Here is a 23438-nt window from a genome sequence, read left to right as displayed (position 1 = left end):
AACTAATACCTCTACTATTAAAAGTCTTCCAGAAGATTGAAGACACTGGAATACTCCCTTCTATGAAGCCAACATCACCCTGATACCAAAAGCAGACAGGGACACAACCAAAAAAGAAAACTACAGACCAATATCTCTGATGAACATAGATGCGAAAATATTGAACAAAATTCTAGCCAACCGGATACAGCAGTATATCAAAAAGACTGTTCATCATGACCAAGTGGGGTTTATCCCAGGCATGCAAGTTTGGTTTAATATATGTAAATCAATCAATGTGATCCACCACATCAACACAAGCAAGACCAAAAACCACATGGTCATATCAATAGATGCAGAGAAAGCCTTTGACAAAATACAACATCCCTTTATGATCAAAACACTACAAAAAATGGGAATAGATGGAAAATTCCTGAAGATAATGGAGTCTATATAGCAAACCTACAGCCAACATCATACTCAATGGTGAAAAACTAGAAGCATTTCCACTCAGATCAGGTACTAGACAGGGCTGCCCACTATCACCATTACTATTCAACATAGTGTTGGAAGTTCTTGCCATAGCAATCAGGCAGGAGCAAGGAATTAAAGGCATACAGATTGGAAGAGAAGAAGTCAAACTCTCCTATTTGCAGATGACATGATAGTATACATGGAAAAACCTAAGGACTCCAGCAAGAAGCTTTTGGAAATCATCAGGCAATACAGTAAGGTGACAGGCTACAAAATTAACATTAAAAAGTCAGTGGCATTCCTCTATGCAAACACTAAGTTAGAAGAAATTGAAATCCAGAAATCAGTTCCTTTTACTATAGCAACTAAAACAATAAAATATCTAGGAGTAAACCTAACCAAAGAAGTGAAAGACCTGTATACTGAAAATTATGAGTCACTACTCAAAGAAATTGAAAAAGACACAAAGAAGTGGAAAGATATTCCATGTTCATGGGTTGGAAGAATTAACATCATCAAAATGAATATATTACCCAGAGCCATCTACAGATTTAATGCTATCCCCATCAAGATCCCAAGCATATTTTTTAGGAGAATAGAACAAATGCTACAAATGTTTATCTGGAACCAGAAAAGACCTAGAATTGCCAAAACAATCTTGAGAAAAAAGAACAGAACCGGAGGCATCACACTCCCAGATCTCACACTGTATTATAGGGCCGCTGTCATCAAAACTGCTTGGTACTGGAACATGAACAGACACACTGACCAGTGGAATAGAATTGAGAGCCCAGAAATGAGGCCCCACACCTATGGACATCTAATCTTTGACAAAGGGGCCCAGACTATTACATGGGGAAAGCAGAGTCTCTTCAACAAATGGTGTTGGAAACAATGACTTGAAACATGCAGAAGAATGAAACTGAATCACTGTATTTCACCAAATACAAAAGTAAATTCCAAGTGGATCAAGGACTTGGATGTTAGACCACAAACTATCAGATACTTAGAGGAAAATATTGGCAGAACTCTTTTCCGCATAAATTTTAAAGACATTTTCAATGAAACGAATCCAGTTACAAAGAAGACTAAGGCAAGTATAAACCTATGGGACTACATCAAATTAAAAATCTTTTTCACAGAAAAAGAAACCACTACCCAAACCAAGAGACCCCTCACAGAATGGGAGAAGATCTTTACATGCCATACATCAGATAAGAGTTTAATAACCAACATATATAAAGAGCTTGCCAGACTCAACAACAAGACAACAAATAACCCCATCCAAAAATGGGGGGAGGACTTGGACAGAATATTCACCACAGAAGAGATCCAAAAGGCCGAGAAACACATGAAAAAATGCTCCAAGTCTCTGATTGTCAGAGAAATGCAAATAAAGACAACAACGAGATATCACTTCACTCCTGTGAGAATGTCATACATCAGAAAAGGGAACAGCAGCAAATGCTGGAGAGGGTGTGGGGTCAAAGGAACCCTCCTGCACTGCTGGTGGGAATATAAATTGGTCCAACCTCTGTGGAGAACAGTCTGGAAAACTCTCAGAAGGCTAGAAATGGACCTAACCTATGACCCTGCAATTCCCCTCCTGGGGATAGATCCTAAGGATCCCAATACATCCATCCCAAAAGATCTGTGTACACATATGTTCTTGGGAGCACAATGTGTAATAGCCAAAACCTGGAAGCAACCCAGGTGGCCAACAACAGATGAGTGGCTGAGCAAGTTGTGGTCTATATACACAATGGAATACACTCAGCTGTAAAAAATGGTGACTTTACCGTTTTCAGCCCATCTTGGATGGACCTTGAAAAAATCATGTTGAGTGAAATAAGTCAGAAACAGAAGGATGAATATGGGATGATCTCACTCTCAGGCAGAAGTTGAAAAACAAGATCAGAAAAGAAAACACAAGTAAAACCTGAAATGGAATTGGCATATTGACCCCAAGTAAAAGACTCTGGGGTGGGTGGGTGGGTGGGGAGAATACAGGTCCATGAAGGGTGATAAATGACATAGTGGGGGTTGTATTGTTAAATGGGAAACTGGGGAATGTTATGCATGTACAAACTATTGTATTTACTGTTGAATGTAAAACATTAATTCCCTAATAAAGAAATAATTTTTTTTAAAAAAATCAGCCTAGAGGAGTCGGCCGGTAGCACAGCGGGTTAAGCGTATGTGGTGCAAAGCTGAAGGACCAGCATAAGGATCCCAGTTCGAGCCCCCAGCTCCCCACCTGCAGGGGAGTCGCTTCACAGGCGGTGAAGCAGGTCTGCAGGTGTCTGTCTTTCTCTCCCCCTCTCTGTCTTCCCCTCCTCTCTCCATTTCTCTCTGTCCTATCCAACAATGATGACATCAATAACAACAACAACAATGGCAACAATAAAATAACAAGGACATCAAAAGGTAATCAATAAATAATTTTTAAAAATCAGCCTCCTGTGCTGAATGTGAGTAGACATGATCCCTGGGTCAGGCTGAGGGGTTACAGTTCATGGTATTCATATATTTTCCTCATGTTTGGGAGCTACTCTCTGCCCTCATCCAGTTTCTAGTCCTGTTCTCAACTCTGACACCATCTCCCCAGACAACACCTTTGGTCCACCTGCATGTGAGCTGTCAGGCTCAGACAAAAACTAGTAAAGCATGGGCCCCCTGGAATATGCCTAAAATAGACTCCCTAGCTTCTTTCCACACAAAGACCCCTATTTTAATCTACTCTATTCTTACCTTTGGTTTCTTTATTATTAAATAATTTGTCCTGCTTTATGTCTTAATATCTTTCAGCCACCAAGTTGCAGATGCTGCCATGATGCCATCCTGACTTCCCTGGGCAGACACCCTCACCCATGTGTCCTGGAACCTCCCCTCCCCAGAGCTCTGCCCCACTAGGGACAGACAGACACAGGCTGGGGGTGTGGATCCACCTGCCAACACCCATGTCCAGGGGAGAAGCAATGACAGAAGCCAAAACTCCTACCTTCCGCCGCCCTGGGAGCTCATGGCCAGGGTGGGTGGTGAGAGGCCTGGAGAGGCCGGGATCAGCAGGCACCGGGCAGAGGCTGCCGTCCTGGCACAAGTGTCAGAGCGGGCTGAGAGGACCGGCCGCCAACTCATCTAGAGCACAGATCTGCTCCGCCTCACGTTCGGCCCGAGCTCAAGCCCTGCTCCCACCCGTCGGTCGGGGCAAGGTGGGTTCTATAGTGTCTCTCTCCTTCTCCCTCACTGCCTTTGTCTGAAGAAGCCTAGAGCAACGAAGCCTTGTGACAGAAAGGGGGGACCCCTTCCTGCCCTCCTTCCTGGCCTCCTTCCATCCTTCCTTCCCTCCTTCCATCCATCCTTCCTTCCTTCCATCCTTCCATTCTTCCATAAATTTTGTTTTTGGTTTTTTATTGGAGCACTGCTCAGCTCTGTCTTATGGTCTTGCCAGGGATTGAACCTGGGACTTCAGCTTATCTCCCTGGCCCAGTAAACAAAACAAAAAAGTAAAAAAAAAAAAAATTGAAAGGAAGGAAGGAAGGAAGGTAGGAATCCACTTTCAGAGTCACAAGAGCATGAAGCAAAGAAACCTTTATGTGACACGGAACCTCTGGCTCGGCTACTCACTGAAGCTGGGCAGCTGGCGGCACTGAAGCCCGGCCTTGAGGGTGAGGAGACGTGGCTGGTCAGGAAAGAGACACGGCTGCCTGATACGTGTTTCTGCGAGAGACACGGACTGCCTGACACGTGTTTCTGCGAGAGACATGGACTGCCTGACACGTGTTTCTGTGAGAGACACGAACGGCCTGACACGTGTTTCTGTGAGAGACACGAACGGCCTGACACGTGTTTCTGTGAGAGACACAGACTGACTGGCACGTGTTTCTGTGAGAGACACGGACTGCCTGACACGTGTTTCTGCGAGAGACACAGACTGCGAGAGACACGGCTGCCTGACACATGTTTCTGCGAGAGACACAGACTCCTGAAACATGTTTCTGTGAGAGACACAGACTGCCTGACACATGTTTCTGCGAGAGACATGGCTGCCTGACACGTGTTTCTGCGAGAGACAAGGGCTGCCTGACACGTGTTTCTGCGAGAGACACGGATTGCCTGACACGTGTTTCTGTGAGAGACAAGGACTGCCTGACATGTGTTTCTGTGAGAGACAAGGACTGCCTGACATGTGTTTCTGCGAGAGACACAGATTGCCTGACACGTGTTTCTGTGAGAGACACGGCTGCCTGACACGTGTTTCTGTGAGAGACACGGCTGCCTGACACATGTTTCTGCGAGTGACACGGCTGCCTGACACGTGTTTCTGCGAGAGACACGGCTGCCTGACACGTGTTTCTGCAAGAGACACGGACTGCCTGACACGTGTTTCTGCGAGTGACACGGCTGCCTGACACATGTTTCTGCGAGTGACACGGCTGCCTGACACGTGTTTCTGCAAGAGACACGGACTGCCTGACACGTGTTTCTGCGAGTGACACGGCTGCCTGACACGTGTTTCTGCAAGAGACATGGCTGCCTGACACATGTTTCTGCGAGAGACACAGCTGCATGACACGTGTTTCTGTGAGAGACACTGTTGTTAAAATTTTCGGAGGCTCTTGCTGGCCGGGCTAGCTTCATGGGCGGGTAACAGAGATGCGGAGACAACGGCTGGGCAGGGAAGCTGTATTTCTTTATTCAGGAACAACGATTCATAAACTAAACTAAACTAATCACCAAACAGAACTCCGCTGTCTCTTTGTGGCGGCGCAAGCACTCTCTCTCCTACTCTCGAACTCAGGAACCCTCCGAACTCTGGGACTCTCTAACCCTGTCACTCTGGAACTTTGGTGGGGTACCTAGGGGCGGGGCCAAGCGGGCTGTGAAATTAACTGGACTGATCTAATTCTCTTGGCGGGGGAGAACTAGAACCCAATGTAAAGCATACAACAAGACACAGACTGCCTGACACGTGTTTCTGCGAGTGACACGGCTGCCTGACACATGTTTCTGTGAGAGACAAGGACTCCTGACACGTGTTTCTATGAGAGACATGGACTGCCTGACACGTGTTTCTGCGAGAGACACGGACTCCTGACACGTGTTTCTGTGAGAGACACGGACTGCGTGCTGGGAGGAGGCAGGCGGCAATCACAACGGCAAGGAATCCACACTGACTCCGGTTCACCCCAACTTCTCGTTACTCTAAAAGTGGATCTCAGAGGCTAGACGTGGACCTGCCCTGTGACCCTGCAATTCCTCTCCTGGGGATAGACTCTACGGAACCAATCACACCATCTAGAAAGGTCTGTGTGCACCTGTGTTCCTAGCAGCACAATGTGTAACAGCCCAAACCTGGAAGCAGCCCAGGTGTCCAACAACAGATTAGTGGCTGAGAAAGCTGTGGTCTAGACACACAATGGAATACTAGTCAGCTGTGAAGAATGACATCACTTTCTTCCACCCATCTTGGAAGCTTGGAGGAATCCTGTGAAGTGAGATCAGCCAGCAAAAGCAGGATGAAGGTGGATGCTCTCACTCATGGACAGAAGTGGAGAAATAAGAAAGAAGAGAGAAGCACTGAGCAGAGCCTGAACTAGAGCTGGTGTCTTGTGCCAAAGGAAAGGACTCTGCTGGGGAGGGGTGGCTTTCAGGCCCTGGTGCTGATGGGGGAAGAGAACATGGCCTGGGGGGAGAGTGTTTTGCAGAAAACTGAGAAATGCCGCACATGGACCAAACAGCTATATCTACTCTAAACTATTAACCCCACCACCACCAATAAATATTAATTTTTAAAAAAGGCTTTCTTGCTGGTTGTGGCAGGAAATAGCCTGCAGGGGGCGCTCCAGGCCTCGCTCACGGTTGCACCTGAGGAAGGGTCCAGGAGCACCCAGGGCCTGGGCAGCTGGGGGACGCCCAGGGAGGGCCCTGGCTGCTCCCCCGCCGCCATCCCCGCACACACAAGAGGCCGAGTGCAGGCCCAGCCCGGGTCTCCGGAGACCCTCCCAGGACCCACCGGGACCTGGGGGGCCCTGAGTGTCTGGACACAGGAGCCTCCAGAGTCCCGCGTCCTGGGGGCTGCACTTCTACCCCCACCCCCAGCACTAGGAACCCACCGCTCCTGGAGGCTGCCCTTCCCATTTTATTTGACGGGACAGAAAGAAATTGAGAGGGAGGGGGAGACAGAGAGACACCTGCAGCCCCACTTCACCCCTTGTAAAGCTTCCCCCCATGGGTGGGGAGCGGGGGCTCGAACCTGGGTCCTTCTGCAGGTCCCTGTGCCTGATGTGTGTGCTTAGCCAGGTGCAGCACTGCCCGGGCCCTGCGCCTCTCCTTACAGGCCTCAGACTGGGAGCCATGGCCCAGAGCACCTGGATTGACCCTGCAAACTCACCGCACCCCCACATCTGCAGCCCCCAACCCAGCAAGGGCAGCCTCCCTTCCTGCAACAGCCCCCAGAGATTCCTGTCTCTGAACTACTTCCTGACAGACACAGCTTTCGCTGCCCTTTCCAGAGACAGAAAAGCTTAGTTCCAGCAGTCCCGCTGCTGGGCAGACGCCTATGCGGCCAAGGACAATGACCGACGCTGTCAGGACCTGGCTCCTGGCCAGGGTGGGCGTCAGCACCCGGCAGCCAAGGGGCGCGAGTCCCAGAGGCCAGGGGACCGGCAGTCAGGGGACGCCTTGTACCGTAGCCTCCCCAACAGAACATTCTGGGAAGCTCCTGCCCATGAGCTCTGGTGACGAACCACTCCGCCCTAGGCTGGCCCCTTCCAGCTCCCTGAGACCCCTCCCCTGCCCTGCAGCTCCCTGAGACCCCTCCCCTGCCCTCCACTGACCTGCCCTGCTAGCTCCCTGAGGCCCCTCCTGTGCCCTGCCCACTGGAATCCCCCCCTCTGTCCTGTGAACTTGGCAGCTGGCCCGCTGCTGTCCCTCTGGCTCTCTGCCTCAGCTCCTGGGGTGGGGATGGCACCTCGCCCAGGGTGCTCTGGACACTCGGGGCCTGAGGTTGGGGCCTGAGGCCCTGGGAATGTCTGTGGGTGAAGCTGCAGGTGGCAGGGTGACTCAGCAGGGCTCCAAGGGCACCCTGCCAGCGGCCTCCTATGGGCCCCAGGACAGAGCCTGGGCACAGATGGCTGAGTCACTGCACACTCCCAGAATCACCAGCCCAGCCAGCACCTGGCCTGGTGGACACAGCAGCAGCCTTCTGTCTTTCTGTCTGCCTTCTGTCAACCCCTTCTCAGCTTTCTGGGATTACAGAGCAAATAACACAGGAGCCAGAAATCTGATCCATTTTTAAAATAAACCCATTGACCCTTGGGCTGTATGTCTTGGGGGGGGTTGCCTCAGTTTCTTTTTCTTTCCTTTATTTGACAGGACAGAGACAAACTGAGAGAGACTGGAAGAGATAGAGGGGGAGAGAAAGAGAGACTCAGGGCTGGGAGGTGGTGCACCCTACCCCCTACCTGCCCCTGCCCTGCCCCCTGCCTGCCCCCGCCATGCCCCTTGCCTGCCCCTGCCCTGCCCCTGCCCTGCCCCTGCCCTGCCCCCTGCCTGCCCCCGCCATGCCCCTTGCCTGCCCCTGCCCTGCCCTGCCCCTTGCCTGCCCCAGCCCTGCCCCCTGCCTGCCCCTGCCATGCCCCCGCCATGCCCCTTGCCTGCCCCTGCCCTGCCCCTGCCATGCCGCCTGCCTGCCCCCGCCATGCCCCTTGCCTGCCCCTGCCAGCCCCCACCATGCCCTTTGCCAGCCCCTGCCCTGACCCCTGCCATGCCCCTGCCCTGCCCCTGCCATGCCCTCTGCCCTGCCCCCTGCCTGCCCCTGCCCCCCTGCACCTTCCCTGCCCCTATCTTGCCCAGGCCAGCCTGATGGGATCCCCAGGTCATAGGGACTTAGCAGAGGGACTGTCAAGTCTTTAAATCTGGGGCTCGATATGAGGAAAGCATATAAATACCATTAACTGTAACCCAGTGATCTGACACTGGGCCCACAAATATTCATATTTATTCTGCCCTAATGGATATTGGGTCCATAAATATTCATATTTATTCTGCCCTGATCCAGCTTTCTGGTCCTATTCTCAACTCTGACACCATCTCCCCAGACAAGACTTTTAGTCCACCTGCATGTGAGCTGTCAGGCTCAGGCAAAAATTATTAAACTCACAGGTCCCTTGGAACATACCTACAGTAGATTTCCTGTCTTCTTCCCTACAAAGACCCCTAGTTCCATTTGCTCTATTCCTACCTTTGGGTTCCTGATTATTAAACACTTTGTCCTGATTTATATCTTACAGCCTTTCAGCCACCAAGTTGCAGGTGCTGCCATGACACCATCCTGGCCTCCCTGGGCAGACGCCCTCACCATGTGTCCCGGAACCTCCCCTCCCCAGAGCCCTACCTCACTAGGGACAGACAGACACAGGCTGGGGGTGTGGATCCACCTGCCAACACCCATGTCCAGAGGAGAAGCAGTGACAGAAGCCAGAACTCCCACCTTCTGCTCCCCATAAAGAACTTGGGTCCAGACTCCCAGAGGAATAAAGAACAGGGAAGCTTCCAATGGAGGGGAAGAGGCAGGGAACTCTGGTGATGGGAACTGTGTGGAATTGTACCCCTGTGATCTTACAGTCTTGTTAACTATTATTAAATCACTAATAAAAAATTAGAAAAAAAATATAGGCCTTGAGAAGCAAGCTTAGCAACCAAGCTTTGGGGGGTGGGCAGGGTCCCGGAACAGGAGGGCAGAGGCAAGCTGTGTCCTTCTGCTCTTAGTCTGGGGCCCAGATGAAGCAAGTTGAGGGGCCAGGCAGAGCGGGCCGGGCTAAGTGTGCACTGTACAGATTGCAAGGACCCAAGTTCCAGCCAGCCCCCGGCTCCCCACCTGCAAGGAGGGCACTTCACAAGTAGCAAGACAGGTCTACAGGTGTCTCTCCCCCTCTCTGTCTCCCCCTCCTCTCTTCATTTCTCTCTGTCCTGTCCAATACAAAAAAAAAAAAAAAAAGAAAGAAGAAATGGCCTCCAGGAGCGGTAGATTCGTAGGGCAGGCACCAAGCTCCAGTGATAACCCTGGAGGGAAACAAACAGAGAAAGAGGGACACAAGCGGAAAGCAGAGCTTCCCTGGGCGATAGCAGCTGTGAGGAGAAGAGTTTTACCTCAGGATGAGAAGGAGGCCCTGCGGGTGCCGTCCCCTTCCTGTGCCCACAGACCCCTCCCCCTTGTCCCCACGGCCTCGGGCTCAGGGTCCCTGGCTGTCAGGTGACAAGGCAGCATCCATGTGGTTTATACAGAGATGCCCTGAATGAGAGACCCTGGCTCAGGACCGACCATGGCCCACGGGGCAGCGCTGGGGGAGGGTCTTCTGGAGCCAGCACTGCTCCTGGCTGAGCCTCAGGCGGCCCTGGGTAGGAGGCAAGGGCCCCAGGAGACCGCCATCTGACCCCCAGAGAACCATGTCGGCCTGGGGGACGTGTAGCACTAATCAGGATGGCTTCCTGGTGGCGTCTGCAGCCTGGTGGCTGTAAGACAGTAGGACAGAAAGCAGGAGAAATTGTTTAATGACAGGAGCCCAAAGGTAGGAACAGAGCAGGTGAAACTAGGGCCCTTCAGGTGGGAAGAAGCTGAGAAGCTAAGGAGTCTATTTTAGGCAAGTCCCAGGGCCCATGACTTTAGTGATGTTTTCCTGAGCCTGACAGCTGCCATGCAGGTGGGCTGAAAGTCTTGTCTGGGGAGACAGTGTCAGAGTTGGGAATAGGACTAGAAAGCAGAATCGGGGCAGAGAGTAGCTCCCAAGCATGAGGAAAGTACATTGTTGTATTGCAATTCTCCAGCCAGGAGAATTGGTTCGGCCCTTGCTAGTTTCGCGCCTCTCTTTCTCCCCGCCCCCTATGCTGCGTAGTTCCAGAGTTCTGGTGTGGCCGCGGGAAGAGAAGGATGCAGGACAGATCTGTGTGCTGATTAGTTTGGTTTAGTTTATGAATCCTTGATCGTGAATAAAGAAATACAGCTTCCCGGCCCAGCTGGGTGTCCCCAAGTCTCTCTCTACCGCCGCGAAGCTAGCCCGGCCTGCTGGAGCCCCGAACTCTAACAACAGTACATAAACACCATTAGCTGTTTGCGCCATCGGTCTGACCCTGAAGCACCCAGGCCCCTCACCAGGATCTGTGGGGAGCTCCCTAGACATCACTGCAGATACACCCTGAGGGGAGCCCCCTGCAGGGGGACACTGAAGGGGACGGGACCTCTGTTTGCCTCAGTGCGCACGGCCTGACCCCGTGTCCCTGGGAATAAGAAAGCCCCAGCCCTCTGAGGGTCACGTGCTGTCATGGCGAGCCCTCAGGGCAGCCGTATTCGCCCTCCCCTCTGGAGTGGACCCTTAAGAGAGGGATCAAGCCTGAGCCCCCTCTCAGCCCATCTGTCAGGACCGTGGGGACACCCCATCCACTCCCGCTCAGCCAGATGGAGAAGCAGAGGCTACTCTCCATCAACAGACTCCTTAGCTTCTTCCAACATGAAAACCCCAAATCTCATCTGCTCTGTTTTTACTTTTAGGCTCCTGATTACTAGACAATCTGCTTCATATCTCACTGCCTTTCAGCCACCAAGCTGCAGGTGCTGCCATGATGCCACCCTGACCTCCCTGGGCAGACGCCCTCACCCGTGTGTCCTGGAGCCTCCCCTCCCCAGAGCCCTGCCCCACTAGGGACAGACAGACACAGGCTGGGGGTGTGGATCCACCTGTCAACACCCATGTCCAGCAGAGAAGCAACGACAGAAGCCAGAACTCCCACCTTCTGCGCCCCATAGAGAATTTGGGTCCCTGCTCCCAGAGGGACAAAGAACAAGGAAACTTCCAATGGAGGGGATGGGACAGGGACTCTGGTGGTGGAAACTGTGTGGAGTTGTACTCCTGTTATCCCAGAATCGTGTCCATCATTATAAACCACTAATAAAAAAACAAAACTACTGAGTCTTAATCCAAGGATCAAGGTATTATTTGTTTCTTTTTTGTTAAGATTTTTTTAAATTACTTATTGTTTGGATAGAGACAGAGAGGAAACATTGACTGGACTTTTTCCCGTCTAAATTTGAAAGGCATCTTCATCAATACAAACCCAATAACAAGGAAGACAAAACCAAAAGTAAACCCACAGGAGATCTCTACGCACCACCCATCAGACAGGAGGCTCAGAGCCAGAGAGACAGAAAGGTCAAGCTGTTGTCAGCCTCACTGGAGTCGAGATCGCTAGAACACAAGGTCTGGCTCCTGGCTGGGGAGTAAGGGGCCCCGTGGGCAGGCACTCCAGGTCCTGAGGGGCTGAGGCCGGGGGAAGCCATTGCTCATGACATGTCTTCTCAGTGCTGGGTGACTGTCCTCACCCACCTGAAGACAGACAGAAAGACCCCTTGGAGTCTGGGGGGCAGCAGCCCACAGAACCTCCCATGGCCCTGTCTTTAGGGTCCAGGCAATTCCTGTGTTTTCCACCTGTGGTGAAGGTCACAAACCAGCAAATCCCCACTTCTGAGATGAGCACCTGAGCACAGACCCCATGGCTGTCACACACCCGGGCTGGGGAGACAGATGCACGTGGCCCCATGCTGGCTCTTACCCACGACCAAGGTGACTCCGGGCTGCTCCTGTCCCGTGGGGTCTCCCAGCTGGAGCTGCAGGAGCGTCCCCGCTCCTCCATGGCTGTCCGGCAAGGTGGTGGCCTCCTCACCCCACAGCCAGAGAGGAATGGGAGCCAGAGGGAGCCGGTACGCTGAGCTCAGGATAGCCGGCTCCCTTTACGCACCAGGAGTCCAGCCAAGTCACAGGGATCCGGGAAGAAGAGCAGAGTGTTGGGTTGCAAATCCTCTCCCACCTGGGCACACAGAGACACCTCCACCTGGGAGGCGGGGCCAGCAGGCCAGGGCCCATAGGCTCTGCCGGAGGGGGTCTTCAGGAGGCCTGGGGGTCTGTAGAGGACCTGGTGTCTGCAGGGAGCCTGGGGGTCTGCAGGAGGCCTGGGGGTCTGTAGGGGACCTGGTGTCTGCAGGGGGCCTGGGGGTCTGCAGGGAGCTCTGAGGGTCAGCACGGGGGTATGGGGGTCTGCAGGAGGCCCTGGAGGTCTGCAGGGGTCCTGGGGGTCTGCAGGGGGCCTGAGGTCTGAAGGGAGCCTGGGAGACTATAGGGGGCAGAGCTTCGAGGTCTTCAGGGGGCTCTGAGGGTCTTCCTGGGGGCCTGGGGTCTGCAGGGAGCCTGGGGGTCTGCAGGGGTCTGGGGGTCTGCAGGGGGCCTGGGGGTCTGCAGGAGGCCTTGAGCATCTGCAGGGGGCCTGGGGTCTGCAGGGGGCCTGGGGGTCTGCAGGAGGCCTTGAGCAACTGCAGGGGGCCTGGGGTCTGCAGGGGGCCTGGGGTTTACAGGGGGCCTGGGGTCTGCAGGAGGCCTGGGGTATGCAGGAGGCCTGGGGTATGCAGGGGGCCTGGGGGTCTGCAGGGGGCCTGAGTTCTGGGCACTTTAGTTCTGTGGTCCCCCCCCCCCACCGCCCAGCTCTCTGGGGTCTTAAAGCAAGTCTCAGACACAGACTCATTTCCCCAGGAACACACATTTCTACGAGACAGTTCTGAGTTCAAACCCACCCGCGTGACCTCCACTGGTGTGAAGGCAGAGACCCCTCCTCTGATGCTGCAAAGAACTCTAACTCAGTCTGGGCAGTGGCCCTCCCCTCTCGCCCCCCCCCCCTCTGCCGGTGCATCTGTCAGTGACAGAGCCGCAGAAGGGGCCAGGGCAGCACTGGAGAACAAGCCGGCTGGGCTGGACTCGGGCCTCACCCACGGCTCACACACCACCGCCCGCTGCCCTGTGCTTTGCTCTTTTCCCACCAGGGTTATTGCTGGGGCTTGGGCTCAGCACTATGAATCCACTGCTCCTAAAAGCCATGTCTTTCCCTTCCTTTCTCCCTCCCTCCCTCCCTCCCTCCCTTCCTTCCTTCCTTTCTTTCTATTTTACTGGACAAGACAGAGAGAAGTTGAGAGGGAAGGGGGAAAGAGAGAGAGAGAGAGAGAGAGAGAGCCCTGCTTCACATTCATAAAGCATCCCCCCTGTGGGTGGTGGCGGGGCTTGAACCTGGGCCCGTGAGAGGTTCTATGTGTATTTAACTGGGTGGCCCCCACCTGCTCCTGCCCGTCACGCCTCCAAAGCTACAGGGAGTCACTCCTCTCAGGTCCCCAATCTGGACTGCCTTGGCTTCCCTCGGGGATTCAGGAAAGCCAGGTGAGGCCAGAAGCCAGCTCACCCAGTGAGGCGGCACCTTGCTGAGAACAGCCCACAGGCCTTGAACCCTGGCACCACATGGAATCATCACAGCACCAGGAGAAGATCTGCGGGTGGTGGCATGGTGCTGTGACCTCTCCCTTTGTCTTGGTCTCTCTCTCTCTCTCTCTTCCTCACTCTTGAGCTAAAAAGTAAAACAAAGGCGTGAAAAAATAGGTCCCAGGAATAAGCAAGTTATGCATGTGACAGACCCTGGGGATAGACAAACAGACACACACACACACACACATGCTGGGTGGGTGGGTGGCACCCCTTCCCCAGCAGGCATCATCCTCCCATCATGCTCTGCGTGGCCACCCCAACAGCTCTCTGGTTTCGGCTGTGCCCACACACCAGGAAGCTCAGCGTCAAGGTTCAAGGATGATGTTACGGAAAGAAAAACAGAAGAACAGGCTGAGGGTCCCACCATGGGGAGGACGGAGCCGGGCCTCGGCCTGGCGCCCCTTGGTGAGCATACACACCCTTCCTGGGAACTGTCTTACCAGTTCTCTTTCTTTCTTGTAGTATTCTTAGTTATTTATTGAATGGAGACAGAGGGAACTTGAGACACGGAGGAGGTAGAAAGGGAGAGACACCTGCAGCCCTGCTTCACCACTCATGGAGCTTCCCCCCTGCAGGTGGGGACCGGAGGCCTGAACCCGGGGCCTTGCGCACTGTAGTGTGAGCGCTTAACCAGGTGCGCCACCGCCGGGCCCCTACCAGATCCCTTTCTTAGTCAGTGTGAGAGTCTCAATTTAATCCATTCATGCTACTTAGTTACCCCACTTCTGTTCTTTTCAGCAGTTACAGGAGTGCGAGTCCAGAGCCCTGCTAGGCTCAGGCTGATGGAGGTGCTGGGCCGGAGTCTGGCAGCCCAGAGCTCAGGCAGGAGAGGCAGGCAATGACAGCATCTCCCCAGACAATAACTTGGATCCATCTGCATATCAGATTTCAGGCTCAGGAGGAAAAAGAAAAAAGGAAAAAAAAAAACTAGTATAGTCATGGGTCCTTTGGAATATAACTAAAATATGCCTATCCACAACTAAAATAGCTATCCACAAAGCAGATACCCCCTCCCCCAACACTTCATCTGCACTATTCCAGCCTTTAGGTCCATGACTGGTCAAAAATTTGTTTGGCTTTGTATGTTAACTCTCTTTTCAGCCACCAGGCTCCAGATGCCAGCATGATGGCGACCAGACAGACTTCCCTGGACAGACAACCCCACCAATGTGTCCTGGAGCTCTGCTTCCCCAGAAGCCTGCCCCACTAGGGAGAGAGAGAGGCAGGCTGGGAGTATGGATCCACCTGTCAACGGCCATGTTCAGCGGGGCAGCAATTACAGAAGCCAGACCTTCCACCTTCTGCATCCCACAATGACCCTGGGTCCATGCTCCCAGAGGGATAAAGAATAGGAAAGCTGTCAGGGGAGGGGATGGGATATGGAGATCTGGCGGTGGGAATTGTGTGAGTTGTAGTCCTCTTATCCTATGGTTTTTGTCGGTGTTTCCTTTTTATAAATAAAATTTAAAAAAGAAAAGAGGGTGCAGATCCCTGCTCTCGCATGCATGGGGTTCTCCTACCTGCTCCCAAGTGATGCTTGGGGTTGAGCCCAGAGCCTCACCACGTAAGGAAAATACTCCGGTACTAGACCGTCACCCTGGTCCAACAACACTGTCTAATAATCTGGTTGTGAGGGCAGAAAAATAGCTCCTTGGACAGTGGTTGCTTTGCCATGTGCACAATCCAGGCTCAATTCTGCCCACACCACACTGAAGGGAGACTTGATGCTTCTCTCTTTCTCTCTCCCTCCCTTTCTCTCCCTATCTGTGTTACTCCCTCCCTCTCTGTCTCCCCCCTTTTCTCTATTTCTGGTTGTCTCTAGTCAATAAATAAAGTTAAAAAACATTATTTAAGGAAGTCAGTCGGACGGTAGCGCAGTGGGTTAAGCGCACATGGTGAGAAGTGCAAGGACCGGTCTAAGGATTCTGGTTTGAGCCCCCGGCTCCCCACCTGCAGGGGGGTTGCTTCACAGGCGGTGAAGCAGGTCTGCAGGTATCTGTCTTTCTCTTCCCCTCTCTGTCTTCCCCTCCTCTCTCCATTTCTCTCTGTCCTATCCAATAACAACGATATCAATAATAACGACAATAATAACCACAACAATGATAAAACAACCAGGGTGATAAAAGGGGCCTCCAGGAGCAGTGGATTCGTGGTGCAGGCACCGAGCCCCAGCAATAACCCTGGAGGAAATATATATATATATATATATATTTTAGGAAATGCATGTTAACCCCTGGTGGCCAGTGCTGCCAACAGTCTCACAGCTGTGACAGTGCCCTGGGGCTGCTTCCAGTTGAGTCTCAAATCTCTCTACTCCAGTGACTCAGGATCATTCTGAAGTGATGGCAAGGGACTAGGTGGGTCAGTTCCTTTTTGTTCTGAGGCTTAACAGCCTGTACAGATGCTCGGGGAAGGAGCCGGCCCGCAGCGGTCTGCAGCCAAGGCTTTCCATGGGCTCAGTCTCTCCACTTAGCGACAGAAGCTGCCTCCTGCTTCAAAGAGGAATCAGGAAAGCTAGTGGGTAGCACAGATGCCCAGGGGCAAGTGTCCGCAGAGCCTGTGAGAGAGCTGTGGGAAGGAGAGTGCCTGCTGCACCCTCAGTGAGCCCCAGCGAGTAGAGAGGGAAGAAGGGTCAGGCCCGTCTGTCCAGCCGCAAAGGGACCGGCCGTGCCCTCCCACTGTCCCTGCCCCGGGCCGTCTGACCAGCCGCAAAGGGACCGGCAGTGCCCTCCCACTGCCCCTGCCCCGGGCCGCCCTCCTAGCACTGTAGCATTGTGCCCGGCCTCTCCGGCTGCTGCCTCTCCGGCTGATTCAGGCCCCTGCTGGTCATCTCCCCACCTGCAAGGGGCTCCACCCTGTCACTGTCCAATTAAATAACTGCCTTCTTTTTTCTTTTTTTTAAAGTTTCGTTTAAAGACTGTTTCTTAATTTTTTAGATTTATTTATTTATTCCCTTTTGTTGTCCTTGGTTTTTATTGTTGTTGTTATTGATGTCATTGTTGGATAGGACAGAGAGAAATGGAGAGAGGAGAGGAAGACAGAGAGGGGGAGAGAAAGACAGACACCTGCAGACCTGCTTCACCGCCTGTGAAGCGACTCCCCTGCAGGTGGGGAGCCGGGGGCTCCAACCGGGATCCTTATGTTTGTCTTTGAGCTTTGCACCACATGCACTTAACCTGCTGCACTACCGCCAGACTCCCTAAAGATTGTTTTAAGATTTTATTTATTTATGAGAAAGATAGGAAGAGAGAGAAAGAAAGGACCAGACATCAAACGGGGTACATGTGCTGCTGGGGACAGCACTGCAGCCCCCTCCTCACAGCCTGACAGCACTGCAGCCCCCTCCTCACAGCCTGACAGCACTGCGGCCCCCTCCTCACAGCCTGACAGCACTGCAGCCCCCTCCTCACAGCCCCTGACAGCACTGCAGCCCCCTCCTCACAACCTGACAGCACTGCAGCCCCCTCCTCACAGCCTGACAGCACTGTAGCCCCCTCCTCACAGCCCCTGACAGCACTGCAGCCCACTCCTCACAGCCTGACAGCACTGCAGCCCCCTCCTCACAGCCCCTGACAGCACTGCAGCCCCCTCCTCACAGCCTGACAGCAATGCAGCCCCCTCCTCACAGCCTGACAGCAATGCAGCCCCCTCCTCACAGCCTGACAGCACTGCAGCCCCCATCTCACAGCCTGACAGCACTGCAACCCCCTCCTCACAGCCCCTGACAGCACTGCAGCCCCCTCCTCAAAGCCGGACAGCACTGCAGCCCCCTCCTCACAGCCCCTGACAGCACTGCAGCCCCCTCCTCACAGCCGGACAGCACTGCAGCACCCTCCTCACAGCCCCTGACAGCACTGCAGCCCCCTCCTCACAGCCCCTGACAGCACTGCAGCCCCCTCCTCAAAGCCGGACAGCACTGCAGCCCCCTCCTCACAGCCCCTGACAGCACTGCAGCCCCCTCCTCACAGCCGGACAGCACTGGAGCCCCCGCCTCACAGCCCCTGACAGCACTGCAGCCCCCTCCTAACAGCCGGACAGCACTGCAGCACCCTCCTCACAGCCTGACAGCACTGCAGCCCCCTCCTCACAGCCACTGACAGCACTGCAGCCCCCTCCTCACAGCCCCTGACAGCACTGCAGCCCCCTCCTCACAGCCTGACAGCAAGGCAGCCCCCTCCTCACAGCCCCTGACAGCCCCCTCCTCACAACCTGACAGCACTGCAGCCCCCGCCTCACAGCCTGACAGCACTGTAGCCCCCTCCTCACAGCCCCTGACAGCACTGCAGCCCACTCCTCACAGCCTGACAGCACTGCAGCCCCCTCCTCACAGCCTGACAGCAATGCAGCCCCCTCCTCACAGCCTGACAGCAATGCAGCCCCCTCCTCACAGGCTGACAGCACTGCAGCCCCCTCCTCACAGGCTGACAGCACTGCAGCCCCCTCCTCACAGCCTGACAGCACTGCAGCCCCCATCTCACAGCCTGACAGCACTGCAGCCCCCTCCTCACAGCCCCTGACAGCACTGCAGCCCACTCCTCACAGCCTGACAGCAATGCAGCCCCCTCCTCACAGCCTGACAGCACTGCAGCCCCCATCTCACAGCCTGACAGCACTGCAGCCCCCTCCTCACAGCCTGACAGCACTGCAGCCCCCTCCTCACAGCCCCGACAGCACTGCAGCCCCCTCCTCACAGGCTGACAGCACTGCAGCCCCCTCCTCACAGCCTGACAGCAATGCAGCCCCCTCCTCACAGCCCCGACAGCACTGCAGCCCCCTCCTCTCAGCCCCCGACAGCACTGCACCCACCTCCTCACAAGATCAGAAGGGAAAACACAAGTAGAACCTGACTGGAATTTGCGTATTGCACCAAAGTAAAAGACTCTGGGGTAGTGGGGGGAGGGGAGAATACAGGTACAAGATGGATGACAGAGGACCTAGTGGGGGTTGAATTGTTATGTGGAAAACTGGGAAGTGTTATGTATGTACAAACTACTGTATTTACCGTCGAATGTAAAATAGTAATCCCCCAATAAATAAATAAATAAATTTTATAAAAGAAAAAAATAAAAAGAAAGGAAGGAATGGAGGAGGAAGAGAGGAGGAAAGGAGAGAAGGAGGGAAGCTGAACCTGAACAAAGACTAGCTGAGAAATTCTCCAGGCCAAGGAAGGAGATGACTGGGAAGGTCAGAGAGACAGAGACTCCCAGAGATGGGACACCGACACCTGCTGACAGGCTTGTGAGGTAACAGCTCAGTAAAGAAGAGAGGCGTGTTGGGCTGAGCTTCACGGGCAGGAGAGACGACCAGGGACTCATGGCTGAGTGAGACGCAGTTCAGTCTTTATTCATGTGGAACGCAGCGCAGTCTAAGCCATCTCTAATCACAATCCTGTCCTTATCTATCCTGAGGCGGAGGAGTCAGGTCCGAAGAGGATGTACGTAGGATAGAGGGTGGGGAGAAGGAAAAAGCATGCGAAACAGTGAGGATTAAACCAGTGCCCTGCAGGCAGGGTGGTGCTTAGTTCACAGTGGTTATGTAAACAGATACAGTGTTAAGCAGGGGGATTAAACCAATGAAACAGAAGGGGTCTCAGAAGCAGAATTTAGAAGCAGACCAACAGAGGAGGCCAGAAGCAGCCAAGCAAAGCAGGGAGTCACAAGTATGATGGCACCAGTAGAAACTCTAAAGGTGGGACTGGCATGAGGTTCCAAAGTGCCGAATGGAAAAGGTCCAGGTGATAATCCAGGTAGGTGGTCAGACTGGAGGAGGAGTAGAGCCTTGCAGGGAAACACCAGCTGGAGGGACTCACTGGCACAGAGCAGCAAAATGAGGGAACTGAGGCAGTGAAGTGAACCCCAGGCACAGACCGCGGAGCCAGGGCTGCCGGCGGGAGGCGGGATGGGGCTCCGGGCCCTGAAGGATCTTCTGCTTCTTGATGCTGGCTGTGGCCTGGGAACACATTTCTTATGGAGGTGTGAGTCTACTTCTGGAGTACATAGTCTTACAAGCCAAAGTTATCACAATAAAAATAACGAGGTTTGGTTTAAATGCAATAAAATATATCCAGATAGGGAGTCGGACTGTAGCGAGCGGCTTAAGCGCAGATGGCGCAATGCATAAGGACCAGCTTAAGGATCCTGGTTGGAGCCCCTGGCTCCCCATCTGCAGGGGAGTCACTTCACAGGTGGTGAAGCACGTCTGCAGGTGTCTGTCTTTCTCTCCCCCTCTCTGTCTTCCCCTCCTCTCTCCATTTCTCTCTGTCTTATCCAACAACGACATCAACCACAACAACAATAATAACTACAACAACAATAAAAAAGGTCAACAAAAGGGAAAAATAAATATAAAAAATTTTAAAAACTATATCCAGTTAAGATGTTAAGAAGATGTGGTTTACGTACACAACAGAATACTATTTTGTTTAAAGATCATGAGAGAAGGAAAGACAGCATGACTGTCATGTAAAAGATACTCCCGCCTGAGGCTCAGAGGCCATAGGTTCAATCCCCAGCATCACCATTAGCCAGAGCTGAGCAAGACTCTGGTCTCTTTCTCTGTACCTCTCTCTCTCTCTCTCTAAATAAATAAATATTCTTTTTAATATTTTATTTATTTTTCATTTCAGAGAGAGAGAGGCTGAGACCAGAGCCTTGCTCAGCTCTGCCTGATGGTGGTGCTGGGGATTGAAGCTGGGACTTGAGGGCTTCAGGCTGAAAGTCTTCTTGCAGAACCATTATGCTGTGACCCCCGACATAAAGGTTCTTTTTAAAGGGCCAAATGTAGACCCAGGACAGAATTTGCTTTGACTGGTAAACTTAATGCAGAGGACACAAAAGTTAATGTTGGCTGGCATGCATGTGGCTGAGTCTCAACCAAAGGGCTTAAATCAAAGAAAAGAAGAGACACAGAGAAGGAGCTCCCAAGGAGGAGCTGAAGTCACCCAGACCCAGACCCACCTTTACTCACCTGCTCTCACCCAGACCCACCTTTGTCGGGCTGAGTTTCACTGACAGGAGACAGACGACCCGCAACTCATGGGTGGGCTGTAGGCAGTATCTCTTTATTCATGCTGGACGCAGCACAATCTAAGCCGAGCTAATCTAAACTAACCAACTAAAACTCACAATGCTGTCCTTATATATACTTGCCAAGTAGGGTGGGAACAGGATATGACCTAGAGAGGGTGGAGAGAAAAGTGACTGGTGAAAATCAGGGTGTGACAAGGAGAGGGGGCAGAGCAGGCGAGAATTCTACCACTGAACCACCAATGCCCTGGAGGGAGGGTGGTGCTTTATGTAAATATAAAAGTGATTTATGTAAATAGACCTCAGCTTTGAGTGGGATCAAACCAATCCCATAAAGGCATACCTGTGCTTAGTTATGTAAATAGACTGGTGTTAAGCAGGAGGGATTAAACCAAATGAAACATAAGGGGTTTTTAGAAGCAGAATTAGAAGCATACCAACACACCTTTACTGTACTGCTCTCACACAGAACGCACCTTTACTCACCTGCAGTACTCAGACACCACCTGCTATCACCTGCTCTCACCCAGACCCCACCTTTACTCACCTGCTCTCTCCCAGATCCCACCTATACTCACCTTCTCTCTCCCAGACCCCACCTTTACTCACCTACACTCACCCAAACACCACCTTTACTCACCTGCTCTCACCCAGACCCACCTTTAATCACATGCATACACCCAGACCCACATTTACTCACCCATTCTCAAGCAGACCCAACTTTCCTCACCTGCTCTCACCCAGACCCACCTTTAAAACCTGCTCTTACCCAGAACCCATCTTTACTCACCTGCTCTCACTCAGACTCCACCTTTACTCACCTGCTCTCACCCAGACCCACCTTTCCTCACCTGCTCTCACCTAACCCACCTTTACTCACCGGCTCTCACCCTGACCTGACCTTTACTCACCTGAAGTCACCCTGACCCCACCTGCTCTCACCTGCTCTCACCCAGACCCAGATTTGCTCACCTGCTCTCACCCAGACCCCACCTTTACTCAGCAGCTCTCACCCTGACCCCACCGTTACTCACCTGAAGTCACCCAGACCCAGCTTTACTCACCTGCCCTCATCCAGACCCCACCATTATTCACCTACTCTCACCCATACCCACCTTTACTCACCTGAAGTCACCCTGACCCCACCTTTACAAACCTTCTCTCACGCAGACCCACCTTTACTCACCTGCTCTCAAGCAGACCCAGCTTTACTCACCTGCTCTCAGCCATACCCCACCTTTACTGACCTGCTCTCACCCAGACCCACCTTTACTCACCTGCTCTCACCCAGACCCCAACTTTACTCACCTGCTCTCACCCAGATCCACCTTTACTCACTTGCTCTCACCGAGACCCATCTTTACTCACCTGCACTCACCCAGACCCCACCTTTACTCACCTGAAGTCACCCTGACCCCACCTTTACTCACCTGCTCTCACCCAGACACACCATTACTCACCTGCTCTCACCCAGACACCACCTTTACTCACCTGCTCTCATCCAGACCCAGCTTTACTCACCTGCTCTCACCCAGACCCCACCTTTACTCACCTGCCCTCACCCAGTACCCACCTTTACTCACCTCCTTTCACCCAGACTCCACCTTTGCTCACCTGTGCTCTCCCAGACCCCACCTTTACTCACCTGCTTTCACCCAGACCCCACCTTTACTCACCTGCTCTCACCCAGACTCACCTTTAGTCACCTGCTCTCACCCATACCCACCTTTACTCGCCTGCTCTCACCCAGACCCAGCTTTACTCACCTGCTGTCACCCAGACCCACCTTTACTCACCTGAAGTCACCCTGACCCACCTTTACTCACCTGCTCTCACCCGTACCCCACCTTTACTCACCTGCTCTCACCCAGACCCACATTTACTCACCTGCTCTCACCCAGACCCCATCTTTGCTCACTTTTTCTCACCCAGACCCACCTTTACTCACATGCTCTCACCCAGACCCACCTTTACTCACCTGCTCTTACCCAGACGCACCTTTACTCCCCTGCTCTCACCCTGACCCCACCTTTACTCACCTGCTCTCACCTAGACACACCTTTACTCAACAGCTATCACCCTGACCCCACCTTTAATCACCTGAAGTCACGCAGACCCAGCTTTACTCACCTGCTCTCACCCAGACCCACCTTTACTCAACTGCTCTCACCTAGACACACCTTTACTCACCAGCTATCACCCTGACCCCACCTTTACTCACCTGAAGTCACGCAGACCCACCTTTACTCACCTGCTCTCACCCAGACCCACCTTTACTCAACTGCTCTCACCCAGACCACACCTTTACGCACCTGCACTCACCCAAACCCAACTTTACTCACCTGCACTCACCCAGACCCCACCTTTACTCACCTGAAGTCACCCTGACCCCACCTTTACTCACCTGCTCTCACCCAGACACACCATTACTCACCTGCTCTCACCCAGACACCACCTTTACTCACCTGCTCTCATCCAGACCCAGCTTTACTCACCTGCTCTCACCCAGACCCCACCTTTACTCACCTGCCCTCACCCAGTACCCACCTTTACTCACCTCCTTTCACCCAGACTCCACCTTTGCTCACCTGTGCTCTCCCAGACC

General features: G+C 53.2%; 1 protein-coding gene across 1 annotated transcript in view; it reads right to left on the bottom strand.

The window, feature by feature from the left end:
- LPIN1 (lipin 1) overlaps positions 1 to 12163 on the bottom strand; it is a 253692-nt gene extending 241529 nt beyond the window's left edge. Inside the window, exon 1 of the mRNA XM_060187994.1 lies at positions 12061 to 12163. Coding sequence (XP_060043977.1) covers positions 12061 to 12141 — 81 coding nt within the window. The 5' untranslated portion in view covers positions 12142 to 12163. The remainder of the gene's footprint in view (positions 1 to 12060) is intronic.
- Between the last annotated feature and the right edge of the window lie 11275 nt (positions 12164 to 23438).

Source organism: Erinaceus europaeus, chromosome 3 (genome assembly GCF_950295315.1).
Source record: "Erinaceus europaeus chromosome 3, mEriEur2.1, whole genome shotgun sequence".
Taxonomy (NCBI): Eukaryota; Metazoa; Chordata; class Mammalia; order Eulipotyphla; family Erinaceidae; genus Erinaceus; species Erinaceus europaeus.
This window is presented reverse-complemented; position numbering and strand designations above follow the sequence as displayed.